Consider the following 16,871-nt stretch of genomic DNA (forward strand, 5'->3'; position numbering starts at 1 on the left):
TTTGCACTTCTGTTTGTTTTTTATTTTCCGTTTCTTACTGTACATTCACTCAGAGAGGAAAATCCAATAAACTGTATTGGATGGTTAAAGGACCACTAAAGTCAAATTCAATGAGAAGGGATAGTCACCCCGAGTGCATGAAATCTGTTATTTTTCTCCTCAGCAGAAGAAGCTTTAGGGGTTTGAGTATATATTAAAATGTAAATAAAATTCCCCCCATCCACTGTTAGACACCTAAGCGGAGCAGAGGGGGTACCCCTCCTCTACAAATAGGCATGTGCAGACTGTACTGTGCCTACTGGGGGTGTCTATCAAACAACTAATTCACTCCTTACACATTGATTAAAACTAGTTTAACATTTTGGAATGTTTACATGACAATCAACAGAAAAAGTTAGGTTGAGGAAATAAAAAAAAACAAATGTTTTAAAACGATAACAAAATATGCATTTATTAATTAACCACTGCATATTGAGGTCGCATGTTTATAACTGTAACAGTTTCCCTTTAATTGTACCTTGTACTGTTCTCTGTCTTTATTCCTCTGAAGTTTGACAATTAGCCCATGTAACAGTGCATGCCCCTCAAGCAGCTGAGTGCTTACAGAGCTTGGGGCTTGTCTGGAAGAATTGATTTACCCTGTGAATTCATTAGTTTTTTTTCCCTTTCAACAGCAAAGCAAAAAACCATCATATAAAATATTCACATGTGGAAAACATTGTAACTGTCAGAACAACATACATAATTGATACATCCATTAAGATTTTTGCTCTGTCCAATAAACACACATAACATAATTCTGCTCCAAAAGAAATAATAAAGGAATTGCTTGAGAGATTTTAAATACTGTATTCCATTGCAGGGATTATAATAATACAATGGATTTTACCCCCATATTAATAAACCGCATGCGACTACTGAAAAATGTTTTAAAAAAGCAGCAGAAACTGGGATTTGAGATAACCTGTTACAGGTGTACTGTGTTTGTCCCTTCTGTTGCTGAGTCCATGTTCATGTCAAACAGATTCTACGTTGTTGTTGGGCCTCTTTGTAGCTTTACCTTGGGGTAAAATAATTAGTTCATATTCTGGGATTATTTGCTATTTTACTTTTTTTTCACATCAAGCTGACGCTATTACACAGGTGTAATTAAAACCAGGAGAATGTTGGGGTCAAACGCCTTTGCCAGCTTGAAAACTTTTCTTGGGTTTAGGGCCATTTTTATGAATGATAAAGGTCACTGAGCAGCTTAACTGACCATTCCCAACCCCTGCCAAAAAAAATGTCGGTTTTATTCGGTCACTGGAAAACATGGCTCAAAATAGAATAACTTAAATAATTGAATTTGTATTACTCAAGATTTCTGATTGAACATTTTTGGTAGGATTTGCATCCATTCACTGGGTTCAGGCCTGGCTGCTCATTGGCACTGGTGTTAGTTGGATTCACCTGACGAAGGGGCGTGCCCCCGAAACATTGTGCAAACTATGACACAATAAACACTTAGGGGTTTACCCCATGTTGCAATTGTACCTGTGTGCCGATCTCTCCTTGTTCTGCGTTAGTTGGATTGAAGTCAAGGATCTTTGCAGGCCAGTCAAGTTCCTCAAATTCCATCTCAGCAAGCCTATTTTATACACCTATTGTGCATAGAGACATTATTGTGCTAAATCAAAACAGGACCTTTCCTAAACTGACACAGTAGAAAGAACAGAAATGTCACTGTATACTTATTCCTCCTCCACCAAATATTACTGTCTGCATTATGAATTCAGACACAGAGCGGAATATGCATTTTTTTGCTGAAATGCGATCCGTGTATCTGTATCCAGGTTGACGCTGTGCCTGTAGGTGCTGCTACATCACGGAGCAGACTTGAGCAAATCAGCTGTTTCTTGGCCTGCTTTTAGGATGGGTCCCATTGATCCCAAATAATACAAAGCTATAACTTCCGACAAAAAAAAAAAAAGCTATTAAAAGAAGAGGCGTAACGGATTCTAAACCACCGAATATGTAAAAATTGCAATGTAAAATTAAAACAAAAATTACTAAACTGTAACTATACATCTAGTTTGTTGTTGTACAAATGTAAAATGCCTAGGTCCTGACTATGACAAGTAAGTGAAGCATTGGTGGAATAAGCCTGGGAAGCATTACAGAGACCTGTTTTAGCAGAGGCTGTCAGGCAGTACATGGATTGTCTGAGTATCAAGTCTGAAAATCAGAAAGGCATAAAAATGACATAAGTCTGAAAAACAGAAGGGAATTAAAAAAAACACGCACACATGCTTATTTGGCCAGAAGATAACGCCAGTTCCACTTTGGGGGCTCTCTGAGTTTCTGGGACACTTTATAGGTTCAACACAATGGGTGTTTCACAAGTAGAAATCAGGCAGCAGTCACTTTATGCACTTTTTATCAAGGGGTGCTCATCTTCCAGGGTCCTTCCACTCCTGGATCAACTTGTACTCCAACGATTATAGGCAGCACCCCATCTTTATAAATAAAAAGTTTCACATCAAGGGCTACAGCAACATTTCAAGCCTAAAATGGTTCTTCATCAAGCTAATAATCAAGTGTATTTGACCAATTTATATCCCCTTTGGGAATAGCACCTTCTAGTGCCCAACCCATATTCAGTTCAATAACATGTGCAAAGATACATTCAGCACCAACAAAAAATCATTAGCTTCACTTAACTATATCAGAAACAAAGTCTCAATTCAAGTGATGTGTAAAGTTGTAGAAAAAACAAGCAACATAAAAACCTACTAAAATACAATCATTTATCTAAAAATAGGGGACAAATCATACTTCATGTTTAAACCATTGAGGGCAAGAATGTGAAGTTTTCTCATCCACCAGGCTTCTCTATACAGATTTTTTTTTATCCTATCTCCTCCCAGTCTCGTCATAAGGATCATATCAATAATCTGATATTTCAATTGATGTATCAAATGGCTCATCTCCACAAAATGTCTAGCTACTGGTTGATCCATTGTCTTAGGGTAGGGACACACTGGGCGATTTGGGGAGATTTAGTCGCCTGGCGACTAATCGCAGAGACTTTTCTCCCCGAATGCCTCCCCTCACTCTGCGCCTGGATAAAATGAAAAGTCGCCGGCGCTAATCACACACGGCGATTCGTTTTCCGAAATCGCCCGAAGTTGCCTCACGAGGAAACTTCGGGCGACTTCGGAAAACGAATCGCCGCGTGTGATTAGCACAGGCGATTTTTCATTTTAGCCAGGCGCAGAGCGAGGGGAGGCATTCGGGGAAGATTGGTCGTGGAAAGTCGCGGCGATTAGTCCCTACCCTTACATTTAATGGACGATTTATGTTCCCTAATCCTGTCTCTGGCCATTCAGGGGGTCTGTCCTACATAAATTAAGCCACAAGGGCATTTGATTGCATAAATCACATACTTTGTAGTACATGTAAAATGGCCAGAGATAGGAAGAGGGATTCCATTCCTAGGATGAAATATCACTTCACCTTTTTGTACATTTGAGCAACAATTACATGCACAGCATTGTACAGATCCCATAAGTGCATTAAACATGTTATGGGTGGGTTAATCCATATATGAATGTGTCACAGTCTCATAACCATAGCATATATTAAACAATGTGCATGTTGACAAATGTTAAATGCTTTCCCAGCACTCTCTGCATGTCTCTTTGAACAGCCTGGGTTAGTAAAGAGGATATGAAGGAAAATAGAGATGTGCACTACACTTATTTTACTACATCATTCCACTTCTGGCATTAGTTAAAGATGGCAACCCTACATGTAACAAAACAAAAGACAACTAAAAGAATTAGATATATATTTTTTTCAGGAGCATTTCAAATCATTGGCTGCTTCTACTATAGAATTTTACATTAGCCCAATGCTTGTGTGGATCCAAAAAGGTATCAGAAGCACAATTCATAAAATAGTTAAGTTTTTCCTCAAAGATTTAGGGTAGGCTGACCATAATGTACATACACAGGCTTACTGGAATGGCATCACGTGCAGAGGGACTTGGTTGATCAAACATTGGCGAATTTGCACCCTCATTGAGCTGCCATAATGGAAAAGCACTAAGATTCCTCTCTCTACTATACTGATATACATTTGCTGGAACGCCAGCACATTATGACCACATGTTTGCCACTGCAATGTGGTTACATTCTGTGGTACCTACCAGTAAAACTGACATTCTGCATATGAATGGCACCATACAAACTATATGATAGATGAGTACTTCTATGAAGGCATTCTATGAAGGCATGCACCACAACACACAATTACAAGTGCTGGTTTAGTTAATGAATATTGGCTGTAATGTGGAATGAAAGCACTTTTGGCCAGTAGAGGGCTCTCTTCAGCTACATGTAACACGGCCTTGAAGACAGAAGGAGAAATATGAATGGGCAATTGTACATTTGTATGGGGGGAGATTCGTTGTTTTCTCAGATGCACTAAACTTATTGAGATTCATAGAGACAATAATATATGGGCCAAAAGGAGAAAGTGAGTGGGGGATTAGTAGCGCTGCGTTCCCATTTGGGCAAACAAAGTAATAGGAGAAAACTCTAGGGAGGGGATTCTTCATCTAAGGGACCCCATAATATTTAGGGTGGGGCACCCATTATAGTATAATTACCCCTATTATAGCTAATACAGATTTAAATAATGTTCATAATTCATTCCAACGCAAATTCAATTAGTGGGTCGGGACTCGGGAAGATGACTCTCAGGTTTGTTCAGGGTAAGAAATAGCAGAAAATTCAGACCATTTGTTACTGAATTGGGGGCTGTCAGACAGCGCATACACTCTATTATAAATGGTAACATTAAACATATTGAGTTGGTTATTTGCCATTGAAGCGTTTTATAGCGAAGTGTGGATGGCACTCATGGCAGCATTGGTATAACCAGTAGAACTACCCGTTGGCTTGATTGTAGCATTCCATGCAGGCCCCGGACTGGCAATCTGTGATTTCTGGCAAATGCCAGAAGGGCTGCTGTAAAATGCCATTATAGACAATTACTGTGGAGTGGACGGCTTGGGCCTCTGTATACTTGAAATGCCAGAGCCTATTTTGACTCCCAGTCCAGACGTGGTTCAGTGTGGCTGGTACAGAAGGTGCAGCGCTGCTCAGTGCACACACACACACACAGGGGAATCAGTTGGCGCCTGCGCTTGTGCCGGAATCAAAGATGTAAGTTATTAGGTGCTGCTTGCACGTTCTGCAATTAGGTGCTGTTGCACGTTCTGAGGCAAAGGAGCTGTGCAGTACCAACTAGAAAGGGCAGAGCTTTCAAACTGGCCAACTGCCACATTGAGCTAAAAGTGAGGGTAGGGGGTGCGGGTCTGAATGACAAACTGGACAAACTACTTTTAATATATTAGTAACCTGCCTGGGAAATAGTAAGGGCGTCATCCAAAATATTAGACCATAAAGGGGAACCTGTAGACCTCTTGCCACGAAGTTAGACAAGATGTAGATCACAAACATATGGATATATGTTGAGGAAGCTCAATACATAGACTGCTCCTCCACACGGGCTCTCTCTGTTGTGAAGCAGCGCCACAGCCTGGGCCCTCTCCTGACTGTCCATTTAAACTCTTGCCCAATGGGCTTGTCACGGTGTTGGCCCCGCCCTCTCCTGAGTTCCAGGGAAGCCCAAGGCTGTGCGCGGTGACATCATGCGGCGCTTGGGTTAGTGCAGTGTCCCGCCCGGGCTCCAGTGCTGGAAGTGCTCCCTGATCGGACCCCGGCATCTGACTGCAGCTCTATATGGTGGATCTCATCGTGCCCTGCTCGCTCTTGGCTGCTATGGGAGAGCATCCCAAAAGTAAGTCCTGCTGCCGCCTGCCTGGAGTTGTGCCCTACACTACCTCTACCTGCTGCTGGGGTATCTGCACTGTGCGCCTCAACTTTCTGCTACCCGCCTGTCATCTCTCTCCTGCGCTACTGCTGCTGCTAATACCGGCGCAAAGGAGAATACGGGATGTTTCATAGATCCTTTAACTGGATGATGAACTATGACTGTAGGGATGCTGAATGCTAGTCTCATAGAGATACATGATACACAGACAGATAGATGGTTAGATAGATAGTCCAATAGATTAGAGATAGATGATGATGATGATAGATAGCGAGACAGAGAGAGAGAGAGAGAGCGAGCGAGAGATGATAGATAGATGATAGATAGATGAGAGAGAGAGAGAGAGAGAGAGAGAGAGAGAGAGAGAGAGGTGTAGCCAGTTTGAATAAAAGAGCATATGTGTAATAGTGGTGCTATAACTGTACAAGGACCTGTGCCACAGACACGGGCTGGAGCTGTGCTTGTTGGTATTAACAAGAGCTGTGGGCAGAGGGGTAGTAGCTGTTGGTAGTGATAGTGGCACAGACATGGGGTCTGTAGATGTGGTTATTGGAAGTGACAGTGGCACAGGCAGAGGGACAGTATGGTGGGTATTTAGTGACAGTGCCCCAGACCGAGAAACAGTGGCACAGACAAAAGGCCAGTAGTTGTGGTACTTGGCAGTGACAGTGGTACAGAGGTGTCAGTAGCTGTTGTTACTAGTAGTGCCAGTGGCACGAGGGGGGCTTGGGTTTATGGAAGTTGCTTTAGTACTACAGATTATAGGAGAGAAATGGTTTGTGTGTGTGCCAGGGAGACGGCAGCTTCTGGTAACTGCTAATAACAGAGATTTGCCCATTGCTAACGATGTACTTGCACATTGAATGTGCTGTGTCTGACTGTGCCAAACAAATTCATCCTGTGCCACTGCCACAGAGTCTAAGCAATGTGACAACTTGGAATGGCTTTGCTGAGGGTATGAGAGGCACTGATTGGTAGTAATTAGTGTGTCAGATCACAATAGTATAGCATGGTTATGGTTATGTTGTTACAGACAAGATATCAGTTTGACACGCGGTTCCACTTGTAGTGGCTCAGCCATTCTTGGCTCCCTAAAGGTTAGTAAGTCACACTGGGCTCTATCTACAATAGGCTCTGAAGATGTACTCGTGATGTACTTATGCTAGTGCTACAGGCCGACTATTCCAATAAAAAAAGCCCTAGATGCATGTGCCACTGTCTGTGGGAGCTTCTAACGTAAGTACAGACCGCCTAACGGTGTGCTCCTCTCCCCGCCAGAGAAGGCAGGTGTGGCCGTGTGTGTGGGCTGTGGGAGCCACATCCTCGATCAGTACATCCTCAGAGTGGCCCCCGACCTGGAGTGGCACGCGGCCTGTCTCAAGTGCGCAGAGTGCAGTCAGTACCTGGATGAGAACTGCACGTGCTTCGTGCGAGACGGCAAGACTTACTGCAAGAGGGACTATATCAGGTGAGACTGCCCACAGATACATTTTATATCTGCTCATCACTTGTCATCTCATTATTTATTCTGTTTATCACTGCTGTGCACTGTAATACATCTACCTACTGTGCAGGCTGTATTCGTGTTACTATAGGCTGTCGTTAGAAACATCCATTAGAATTCAGAAAAAAACCAGTGTGAGACAGAACACAAGAGAAAATCCGTTTAGCTCTGTTTGCATATTCAGAGCCCAACAAGGACCCAGAAATAGCGCAATAAATGGGCGCAGCGCCGAAGCAGCAAAGCGCGAATGAGATTTCGTTTGGCTAAAGGCACTGATCACATTGCGTCTGAAATGCACAAGTCTTCGTCTTGCTTTTGTACCGTATATACAACTGTACATGATTCAGTGCTATGAGCTGCAATAATGCCAAACCATGATATGAGATATGATATGATACAGAATGAGAAGTAGAATTCCCAAAGATCTGCTCCTGGGCTTGTTCTGCTCTTGTCAGGCGCTGCCAATCTCTGCAACGGAGAAAGACAATATTTAGTAAGGAAATAATAATCCCCTATACTTGTGATTAGCGCTCCAACTGGAGACTTGATCATAAATCACATATGGCCGAACAACTGCGCTACTGATTTGTCACATTTTAAATTCACGGGCAATTCGATTAGCCCCCACAGTGCTACTTTATAACCTAAAGCCGGGTCTGGGTACAAAATCGCTCCTAGTGTTTGAGTTGCGCTTTTTGTAGCTCGTAGCTATTCAGACATTTGGGAATATTAATTATACGAGTTACTGGTCACTATCCTTGTATTTAAATGGAATTGTTTTTAATTGTAATTGCAGTCCCCCCGTGTTCGTTCTCCTTCTGTGTTATCTCTGTGTCTGAGAATCAAAATAGGCCCTGGCATTTCAGGCACACAGAGGCCTAAACAGCCCCATCAGCCCAATAAATCCCTAGCCAAGGCCGACCAAAAGGCAACTGCCAGTCTGCCACCTATCCCGCTAAATGGCAACTGGAGGAGAAATAAAGCAGTGTCTATTATCTGCCCTATAAACTGCTATTATTGGATAGTAAGACAATTCTGTTATATTTTTCCGATTGGTTTTCTGTGTTTTAATAAATATATACATAGCTAGGTAATATTGTGTTCTTTTTATCAGCTGCTGTAGTATGTACATAGGCAACTGCATCAAACTATGGGAAATAATGGGAAAGCGACACAGACCCATTTGCCTATTTTTAGGCAATTTGGTTATACGTTGTGGGCATACGTACCATCTTTTTCTTTTCTAATAATCGGACGCGTGCAGTGATTTGGCATATGATTGTCACGATTTATATAAATCGATTAGCAGCCCAGTTAACCGTAACCTTGTCCCATATCCGGATGCCCCGAACAGTTTGTTTTCCTTCTCTGGAGCCCAAAGTTCGTTTCATTGCTGCTCTGAGCCTCCACTCAAGCAATCACTGTGTCCCATTAGAATCTCTGTCTAGGCTTTATTATCTAAGCTCATACTATCCTGCTGTATGGGGAGCTGCTATATACAGTCACGTGCTGCTCAGAGTTTCTGGATTATATTATTCGTTTTTGTAAAGAACACACTAGACATCTGTCTGTGCCCATGATATTGCGGGCGGCTGTAATTATGATAAGAAGAGGTGCAAGACAGGGAAGGGGTAACGAGAACTGGAATGTAGGGAACGGAAAGCTAACGAAAATGTGACCTGCCACTGCTCCAAATAATAGTTCTACCACGTTCTTGTGTTCTGTTAATCCGTGGCCAAGGCTGTTACCCAGTATAAAATAAATAAATATATATATGCTATGCCTTACATATGAGCTTATCAGCTATACTATATATATATATATATATATATATATATATATATATATATATATATATATATATATATATATATATATATTCAAACACATGTACAGTTTGTGCGACCGGGTTTTGTTTATGAGCTTCCATTTGTAACTATTTGATGCACAGAATTATTCCTTCTGTTATTATCGCAGCCCTGGCTGCTACTTCGTCTGTGCTTTCTCACTACTCTGCCTCCAGTTGTGTAGGCTGATTTTGGGACCGACATTTTTACCATAACTGTTTTCTTTTCTTTTTAATTAAATTTAATATTTTTAAAACAATCATCATTTTACGTTTTTCTTGGGATAGCCGGGTAATTATATCGTTGGTCGTTAAATAATAACGGAATGGTTGTATGTTTCTGATTTCTGAAGTCATTGGAGGAAGAGTCCTGCTTCCTTTTTGTATTCTAATCAAATGATGCGTTTCTTGCTCTTTGGGATACGCAATTAAGCGTTTTTACTATTATATCAGCTTCTGCTTACTGTTACAGGGCATAAGAAGTGCTATAAAGGTGACTGTTATTATCAGCTAGTATTAGTGCTAGTGCTGGTCAATACTATTTTACGAAAAACGTGATAACAGTTCACACACACACTGGTACAGACTGAATTGTGAGCTGCTCCTTATCTCAGTTGTACAGTAGCCGTATTTTAGTGAACGTTCATTGTTACCAGTCTGTGCTGAATGAAGGCCACGTGTATAATCACAAATATAAATATTCTGCATTTGTAAAATACTGTAGGAAGCGTTCTGCTGGATTTGACTGCAATAATCAGTGCAACACATTCGCAAACCTGTGTATACAAACTGGATTCCCCTTTCCTACAGTGTCTCCCGTTTGTATACACTAACAATCACAGCTCTGCTCAATTACTTTTGCCAATCACGGTTTCGTTAGCTGCGCTGTAACTTCTGACCTTATTGTTCAGTCTCACAAGCAAACGAAATATTTTTTAGTGCTGAAAAAAACGCACATTGCAACATATCTGTGTGTCGGTGTTTTACATTGTAACACTGTAACACGAACGCACCACAATGACAGAGTGTGTCAGGAAGAACATAGAAATCTATTTACATTTCAGTCCAAGTCACTTGGGCCCAATATGAGAGGCACCCACAAAAGAGAAGTCCTTTTATTGTCTCCTACAATCTGTAGCTAGTATGTCTGACACATATGGGCTATCAGCATTGCGCAGATATATACATTGCACCTATAATGTCCAAGCAGCACAATCACAGGTTACATCGAGAGAGTTAAACATGCAGACCCACAATATGTGCTGAATTTAACACGTGTCCAATAGCAGAGATGTGACAGCATAATTGCAAAAGACATGTACCTCCATTTATACTGTGTGTGTAATGATGAGCCCTGTATTCAACTGTGTGCTGGGAGTGCAGCATAATGTGCCACGAGTTTAGCCTGCCCATGGTACCGACCCTAACTCTAACTGCAGCCCTACATAGTCCTATAAATCTAAACAAATATATATTACATGTATGTGCAGAGAATATACAAGGCATCTGTATATTTGTAAACTGCAGCATGAAAAAGGTCGTTTATATTTGCTGGTAATTACACGAATTATCTATATATCATCTATTATATATCTCTATCTATTTATCTGTCTCTATTTATCTCTCTCTCTCTCTCTCTCTCTCTCTCTCTTTCTATCTATCATATATCTCTCTCTCTATCATCTATCTCTCTCTCTCTCTCTCATATCTCTCTCTCTATTCATCTTTTTCTATCATATATTTCTTTATCTATCTATCTATCTATCTATCTATCTATCTATCTATCTATCTATCTATCTATCTATCTATCTATCATATCTCTCTCTGTCTATATTCATCTCTCTCTCTCTCTCTCTCTCTCTCTCTCTCTCTATTTATCTCTCTCTCTCTCTCTATTTATTTGTCTCTCTCTCTGTCATATCTCTCTATCTATAATATCTATGTATCTATCTATGTATCTATCTATCTATCATCTATCTATCTATCTATCTATCTATCTATCTATCTATCTATCTATCATCTATCTATCCACCTATCTCTCTCTATTAATCTCTTTCTATCTATCATATAATTCTCTCTCTATCAATCATTTCTCTCTCTCTATCATATCTCTTATTTCTCTCTCTCTCTCTCTCTCTCTCTTTCTCTCTCTCTCTATCATATCTCTCTATCTATATCTCTCTCTATCTCTCTATCGATCTATCGATCTATCTATCTATCTATCGATCTATCGATCTATCTATCTATCGATCTATCTATCTATCATCTATCATATCTCTTTCTGTCTATATTCATCTATCTCTCTCTATCTATTTATCTCTCTCTCTCTATTTATCTCTCTCTATTTCTCTCTCTCTCTCTCTCTCTCTCTCTCTCTCTCTCTCTCTCTCTCTATATCATATCTCTCTCTCTCTCTCTCTCTCTCTCTCTCTCTCTTATCTATCATCTATCTTTGTAACGTCCCAGAACTACGTGGTGATAGTCATACCCTTATATTATTTATTTATTATTTATTTATTATTATTTGCACACACACACACACACATATTTCTCTCTGCGATCAGGCCATGATAATAAGCGATATCACATCATTTTGCTCTAGTCACAAGACACTCTTGCTCTATATGATTACACATACTGCTCAGCTTTAAATGACTTAGCTCAGTGTGTACATTCCGCCCTCAGGTTATTCAGTACCCGGTGCCCCCGATGTCAGGGGACTGTGCCTCGCTCGGAGCTGGTGATGAGAGTGGGGGAGAGGGTGTATCACACAGATTGTTTCAGATGCTCAGTCTGCAGCCGCCGCCTCCTGCCGGGGGAAGAGATCAGCCTGAGGGACCAAGATCTCTTGTGTGGGGCAGAGCACAACCTCCCAGGTAGGTACCTACTCTAGCATAATACTATAGAAAGATTCGCTGAATATAATGGCAGCAGCCAAACAAGCGCAAGATCGCACCAGTGCTGCTACTTGTAGCAATCGATTAGGATACGTTCCTTAAATTCATGGGCTGAGTGTATTTGTTTAGGAAGGGTTGACATTGATGGATTATTTACTGCATAATTCAATAAAATGCCACTGTGAAATGTGCCTTACCTTCTCTAGGTTACTGCTTTCACATGGTTGCTCCTGATTTTAGCTAATGCCCAAGCCCTACATCTTATTCTAATCAGCTTTTTATAATAATAGCACAGTAAAGGCTATAACTGAAGTTTAATACATATTACATGGTTATACCATAAAGCCAATTGTAATTTTAGTGTTTAAGGGGAGCTCCAATCAAAAACGTATTTTTTGTCTAATGAAGCTAAAGTTAAACATTACACCCATTATAAATGGGTGTATACAATGAACATACAGATGACATACAGCAGCAAAAAAACAAAAAACAAAACCAGATACAATTACATTTCAGTGGTTTTATTTATTTCTAAATGTAACTGCTACTAAAAGCACTACTTCTTGCACGTTTCTGGTTCATGCTCTTGAAACTATGTAGCATAAGCTGGCTCTCCTTCATGTCTGTTAATTAGCTGGCTTTTGCTATATTGTTTCAGGAGTCAAAACCAACAGTGTAGAGAAAGTAAACAACCAGAGAGATACTGCTGCCAGTTCTAATTGTATAATTTGTCAGGTATAATTTACATGCAACATAAACACCATTTCAGTGCATTCTGTAAAGTTGCATAGTAGAAGTATTTTCGAATACTATGTAAAAACATGGTTTCAATGAAATATAATCAAATCATGCTCTCAGTAATGAATACATTTACCAATCACTGCAACCTTTTTATTATGGGTGGTATTGGCCCTGACCACTGAATTATATTATACATTTCACATGGAACATCAAAACATGTGAAAGTTTGTCGTCTAAATGAAACTAGATGCAATGGTTTTATTTTCTAGAACATATTGTGTATTTATTAATTGTCTATTTAAAATAAAAATGCTCTTTCAGTTCATATCATATCTATTTTGCTTGTCCCTTGCTTAGTCACAGTGCTGTTACCTCTCTGCCAGGTTCAGCCAATTAAGTGCTGTAAAAGATTAGAGGACAATTGATTCCAAATGAGTGCGTGTCATATCTAGGGGACAGGTAAAAGTATGTTGACTCTCTGGAAAAACTTTTTCCTTTGGCCAGGCTGTGATAAATTGTTTTGGGGTTTGATCACCAATTGCCAAGACAGATGCTATTTTAGCTTTACCTGGAATTGACCTTGTAAAAAAAACATTTAAAAACATCTGCACCTATGGCTGATTTTGGGGGTTTTGTTCACTGGGATTTCCATCTACAAAGGCTGTAAGCTTCTTACATTCAGTTTGACACACAGCAAACTCCCTGGTCTGTATTTAAAAATTGCCTGAATTATAGTCCTTTATAGTTGTTTGGAAGGATCAGAATCTGATGCACTGGCACATCTGTTTGGCACTGTTAGGAGGAAAACTTGAAAGCACCTGAATTAAAAATCTTTAATCTTTGGTATTGAAATGCAGAAGAAAGCAATGTATATGATTAAAATGGTCACGATGAAGCAGCCATAGAACACCAGTAATATTAGAGATGTCAACTAACCACATGTCAACAGTGTTATGATAATCCAGTCCTGGAGGTTTTTTTAAACCTAATTCCTCTTCACACTAAATTCAGGTTACCAGGTCAGAAATCAGGTACTTGTCTAACACATGCATGTTACAGGGCTAAACTGATTGGATTTAAATTAAATTGCAATCAGTGCATTCGCATTCATAGCTGAATTTTCTAGACATGTCCCTAAATAATAGGGTGAGCTGGTAATCCTACGCTAAATTATATCAGGAAATAAGGTCTCACTTATGCCTGGATCATTATCATTCTAATTACACAGAGAAATTGCTTGACATGAAAATGGAGAGTATCATAAACTAATTTCCTATAGTAAATGGTAACTGGTACAAGTGCCATATTTGCATCTTTAAACAGCTGTTTCCACTATAATAAGTAAATGTGTGAACGTTTACACCCTACTTTGCACCATCTAAAGATAACATTCCTTCCCCTTCATTTCATACTATCCACATCACTTGATTACTGGGTATATTCTGCTCCACTCTATCCTGTGATATACACGTTTTTAGGGACATAATCAAATGCTGTTAGCTATAAAACATTTTAGCCATCCATTTTGTCTTCTCCCTACTGTGTGCCTTCTTCTCACCATATTATGTTAATGTATATATCCTTATTCAAGCCTTTAGTTCTTGTAACCCTGATACTAGCCTTATTATTTTAGACTCTGGCAGGCCCTCATCCCTCAGGTCTCACATCCACAAACAATCAGAAAAGACTACCAGGGTTCGGACAGTACTGAATGAAAAGCAACTACATACACTGCGCACGTGCTATGCGGCCAATCCTCGTCCAGACGCCCTGATGAAGGAACAGCTGGTTGAAATGACCGGACTCAGTCCGCGGGTTATAAGAGTTTGGTTTCAGAACAAGCGATGTAAAGACAAGAAGAGATCCATTCTCATGAAACAGATCCAGCAGCAGCAACTGAATGACAAAACAGTGAGTAATGTAGCAAATGAGCACTGCTTGCTAAATCCTACTGACAGAGAAATGGATGAATGGTCAACAGCTTTTTTATTCACCTTTGCTCAAATCTTTTCCTCTAAAAACATTAAAGGACAGATTTTGTTTGGGATGATCAGGTGAATTGTGCTCTCATGATTGGTATTGCAATTCTACTTGCAAGTAGCATGTTATATAGTCAGATAATCCCTCTAACATTGTACAGGTATGGGACCTGTTATCCAGAATACTTGGAACCTAGGGTTTTCTTGTTCCCCCATACCTTAAGTCTGCTAAACAATAATTGAAAAATGCATGAAACCCGACAGGATTTTTTGCCTCCAAAAGTATTATATTATATCTTAGTTGGGATCAAGTATGAGTTTGTTTTTTTTACACAGGAAAAGGAAATCATTTTTAAAAGTATGAATTATTTGATTAAAATGGAGTCTTTGGGAAACAACCTTCCCGGAAAATTCAGAGCTTTCTGGATAATGGGTTTCTGGATAATGGATCCCATACTACATATGGTTTTGTACAAACATTACTATAAAAGTTTATGAGGCTTGTATGATGTTTGTTTAGGAAGAAAATTGACTTCAAAAGGAACTGGTCAACACTGGTGGTACAAGAAGTTTTAGGCTTAGCGGAGTATTTTCAAACCAAAATAACCTGTACTAGAGGTGTGAGTGAGGAAGTTCCCTTTCAAGTCAAGAGGAGAAAACAGCAGCTGTTTCAGACCCTTCTCCATTGGCTGAAATAAGCTTCTGTGTGTCTCATTAACTATTATGTAAATTGTCTTTGGAAACCAGTTAATTATCTAATTTGGCTTTCTAAATAGGAAGAAACACGTCGAAAAACCCCTAATTACCTAAATGTGGGTCACTTTTATTTTTTTGTCCAGTAGTGTCCAATTAGTAGTAGGATTCTGAAGGATACGAATTTAAATATGTTAGTCATTCCCCCAGCACAAAAGAAGTACTTGCCCAGGGAAATAATACTAACATACAAGCACCTAACAAATTGCCACCCTAGTAAATCAATTTTATTGCTGTATTGCTTTGGTAATTTGAATCTGAAATAGCAAATAGGTTGATTTGCTCGTATGTTTATATTAGGTTTTTTTCAGGCAGCTACAGGAACAACAAAAGCAAAAATCTGATTTCTTTCCATAGGTTACTGCCCAGGCACACATTTGCCCAGTCTTGATAAATAATCCCTGTGGCTCATTTACTGAAAGATTGCAATGTCTGAAATGAAACAAGATTAAAAATCAGTACAAAACTACACAAAAGAGTTACTGCGCCTGTTGCAATCATGTTGTTACATTTTTGCACCAGATAGCAGAGGTTTCAAAGTAAAACTTGAAATTGTACTGACCAAAGCAGTTGTAGTTGTAGCTAAGGTAGGACAATACCACTGCTTACAGCCAGCCAGTAAAATACGACTTCATGGCAGGGTGCTGCCTTATGTGACACAGACAGAAATCCCCATAACAGACGCACTTCTGGACTTTATAATGCAGTAAAGAAAAAATTTAATTTATTGTAAACGTTTCGGTCCCAATTGGAACCTTTTTCAAGACATAACAGAAGAGCATTTACAGTATGTTCCACTGATCTATATAGATGACAGTTCTCAGTGTACTGTGTGCCACTGACATTGATTTTCATATTCACAGAGCCTGCAGGGTTTGACGGGAACACCAATGGTAGCAGGGAGTCCAATCCGGCATGACAGCGCTCTACAGGGAAGTGCCGTTGAGGTACAGACATATCAGCCACCCTGGAAAGCACTCAGTGATTTTGCATTACAAAGTGACCTGGATCAGCCTTCGTTCCAACAACTGGTGAGAGAAAGCACAAAACCATGGATAGAGGAAGGGGTTGGGGACAAACCATGCACTGATATGTTGTACAAAAAAGTGGAACACAATACAGTTTTTTTTAAAGGGGAACTATCACGATAATTAAAATTAAATATAAGCTTCAGCATACTGAAATAAGAAACTTTTAGGCACAATCAATTAAATATTCTGCATCGTTTCTGAAATAATCAAGTTTATTTTCACTATCCCTCTCTCAGCATC

The 16,871-nt window shown here is 39.9% G+C and overlaps 1 protein-coding gene across 3 annotated transcripts in view; it reads left to right on the forward strand.

Annotated features, from left to right (window-relative positions):
• The first annotated feature begins 5,655 nt into the window (after positions 1-5,655).
• Positions 5,656-16,871, forward strand: part of LOC108711275 (insulin gene enhancer protein ISL-2) — a 51,497-nt gene continuing 40,281 nt past the window's right edge. For 2 of the 3 annotated variants that reach the window (XR_005966323.1, XM_018252858.2), the window contains exons 1-5: positions 5,664-5,847; positions 7,159-7,348; positions 11,916-12,106; positions 14,502-14,779; positions 16,464-16,631. Coding sequence is in view for 2 of the 3 variants with exons in the window: in XM_018252858.2 (XP_018108347.1) it covers positions 5,790-5,847; positions 7,159-7,348; positions 11,916-12,106; positions 14,502-14,779; positions 16,464-16,631 (885 nt within the window). In the remaining variant the exon portion in view is untranslated. Of the gene's footprint in view, positions 5,848-7,158; positions 7,349-11,915; positions 12,107-14,501; positions 14,780-16,463; positions 16,632-16,871 lie in introns of all 3 variants that reach the window. The other variant, XM_018252859.2, reaches the window with a different exon arrangement.

Source organism: Xenopus laevis, chromosome 3L, assembly GCF_017654675.1.
Source record: "Xenopus laevis strain J_2021 chromosome 3L, Xenopus_laevis_v10.1, whole genome shotgun sequence".
NCBI lineage: Eukaryota > Metazoa > Chordata > Amphibia > Anura > Pipidae > Xenopus > Xenopus laevis.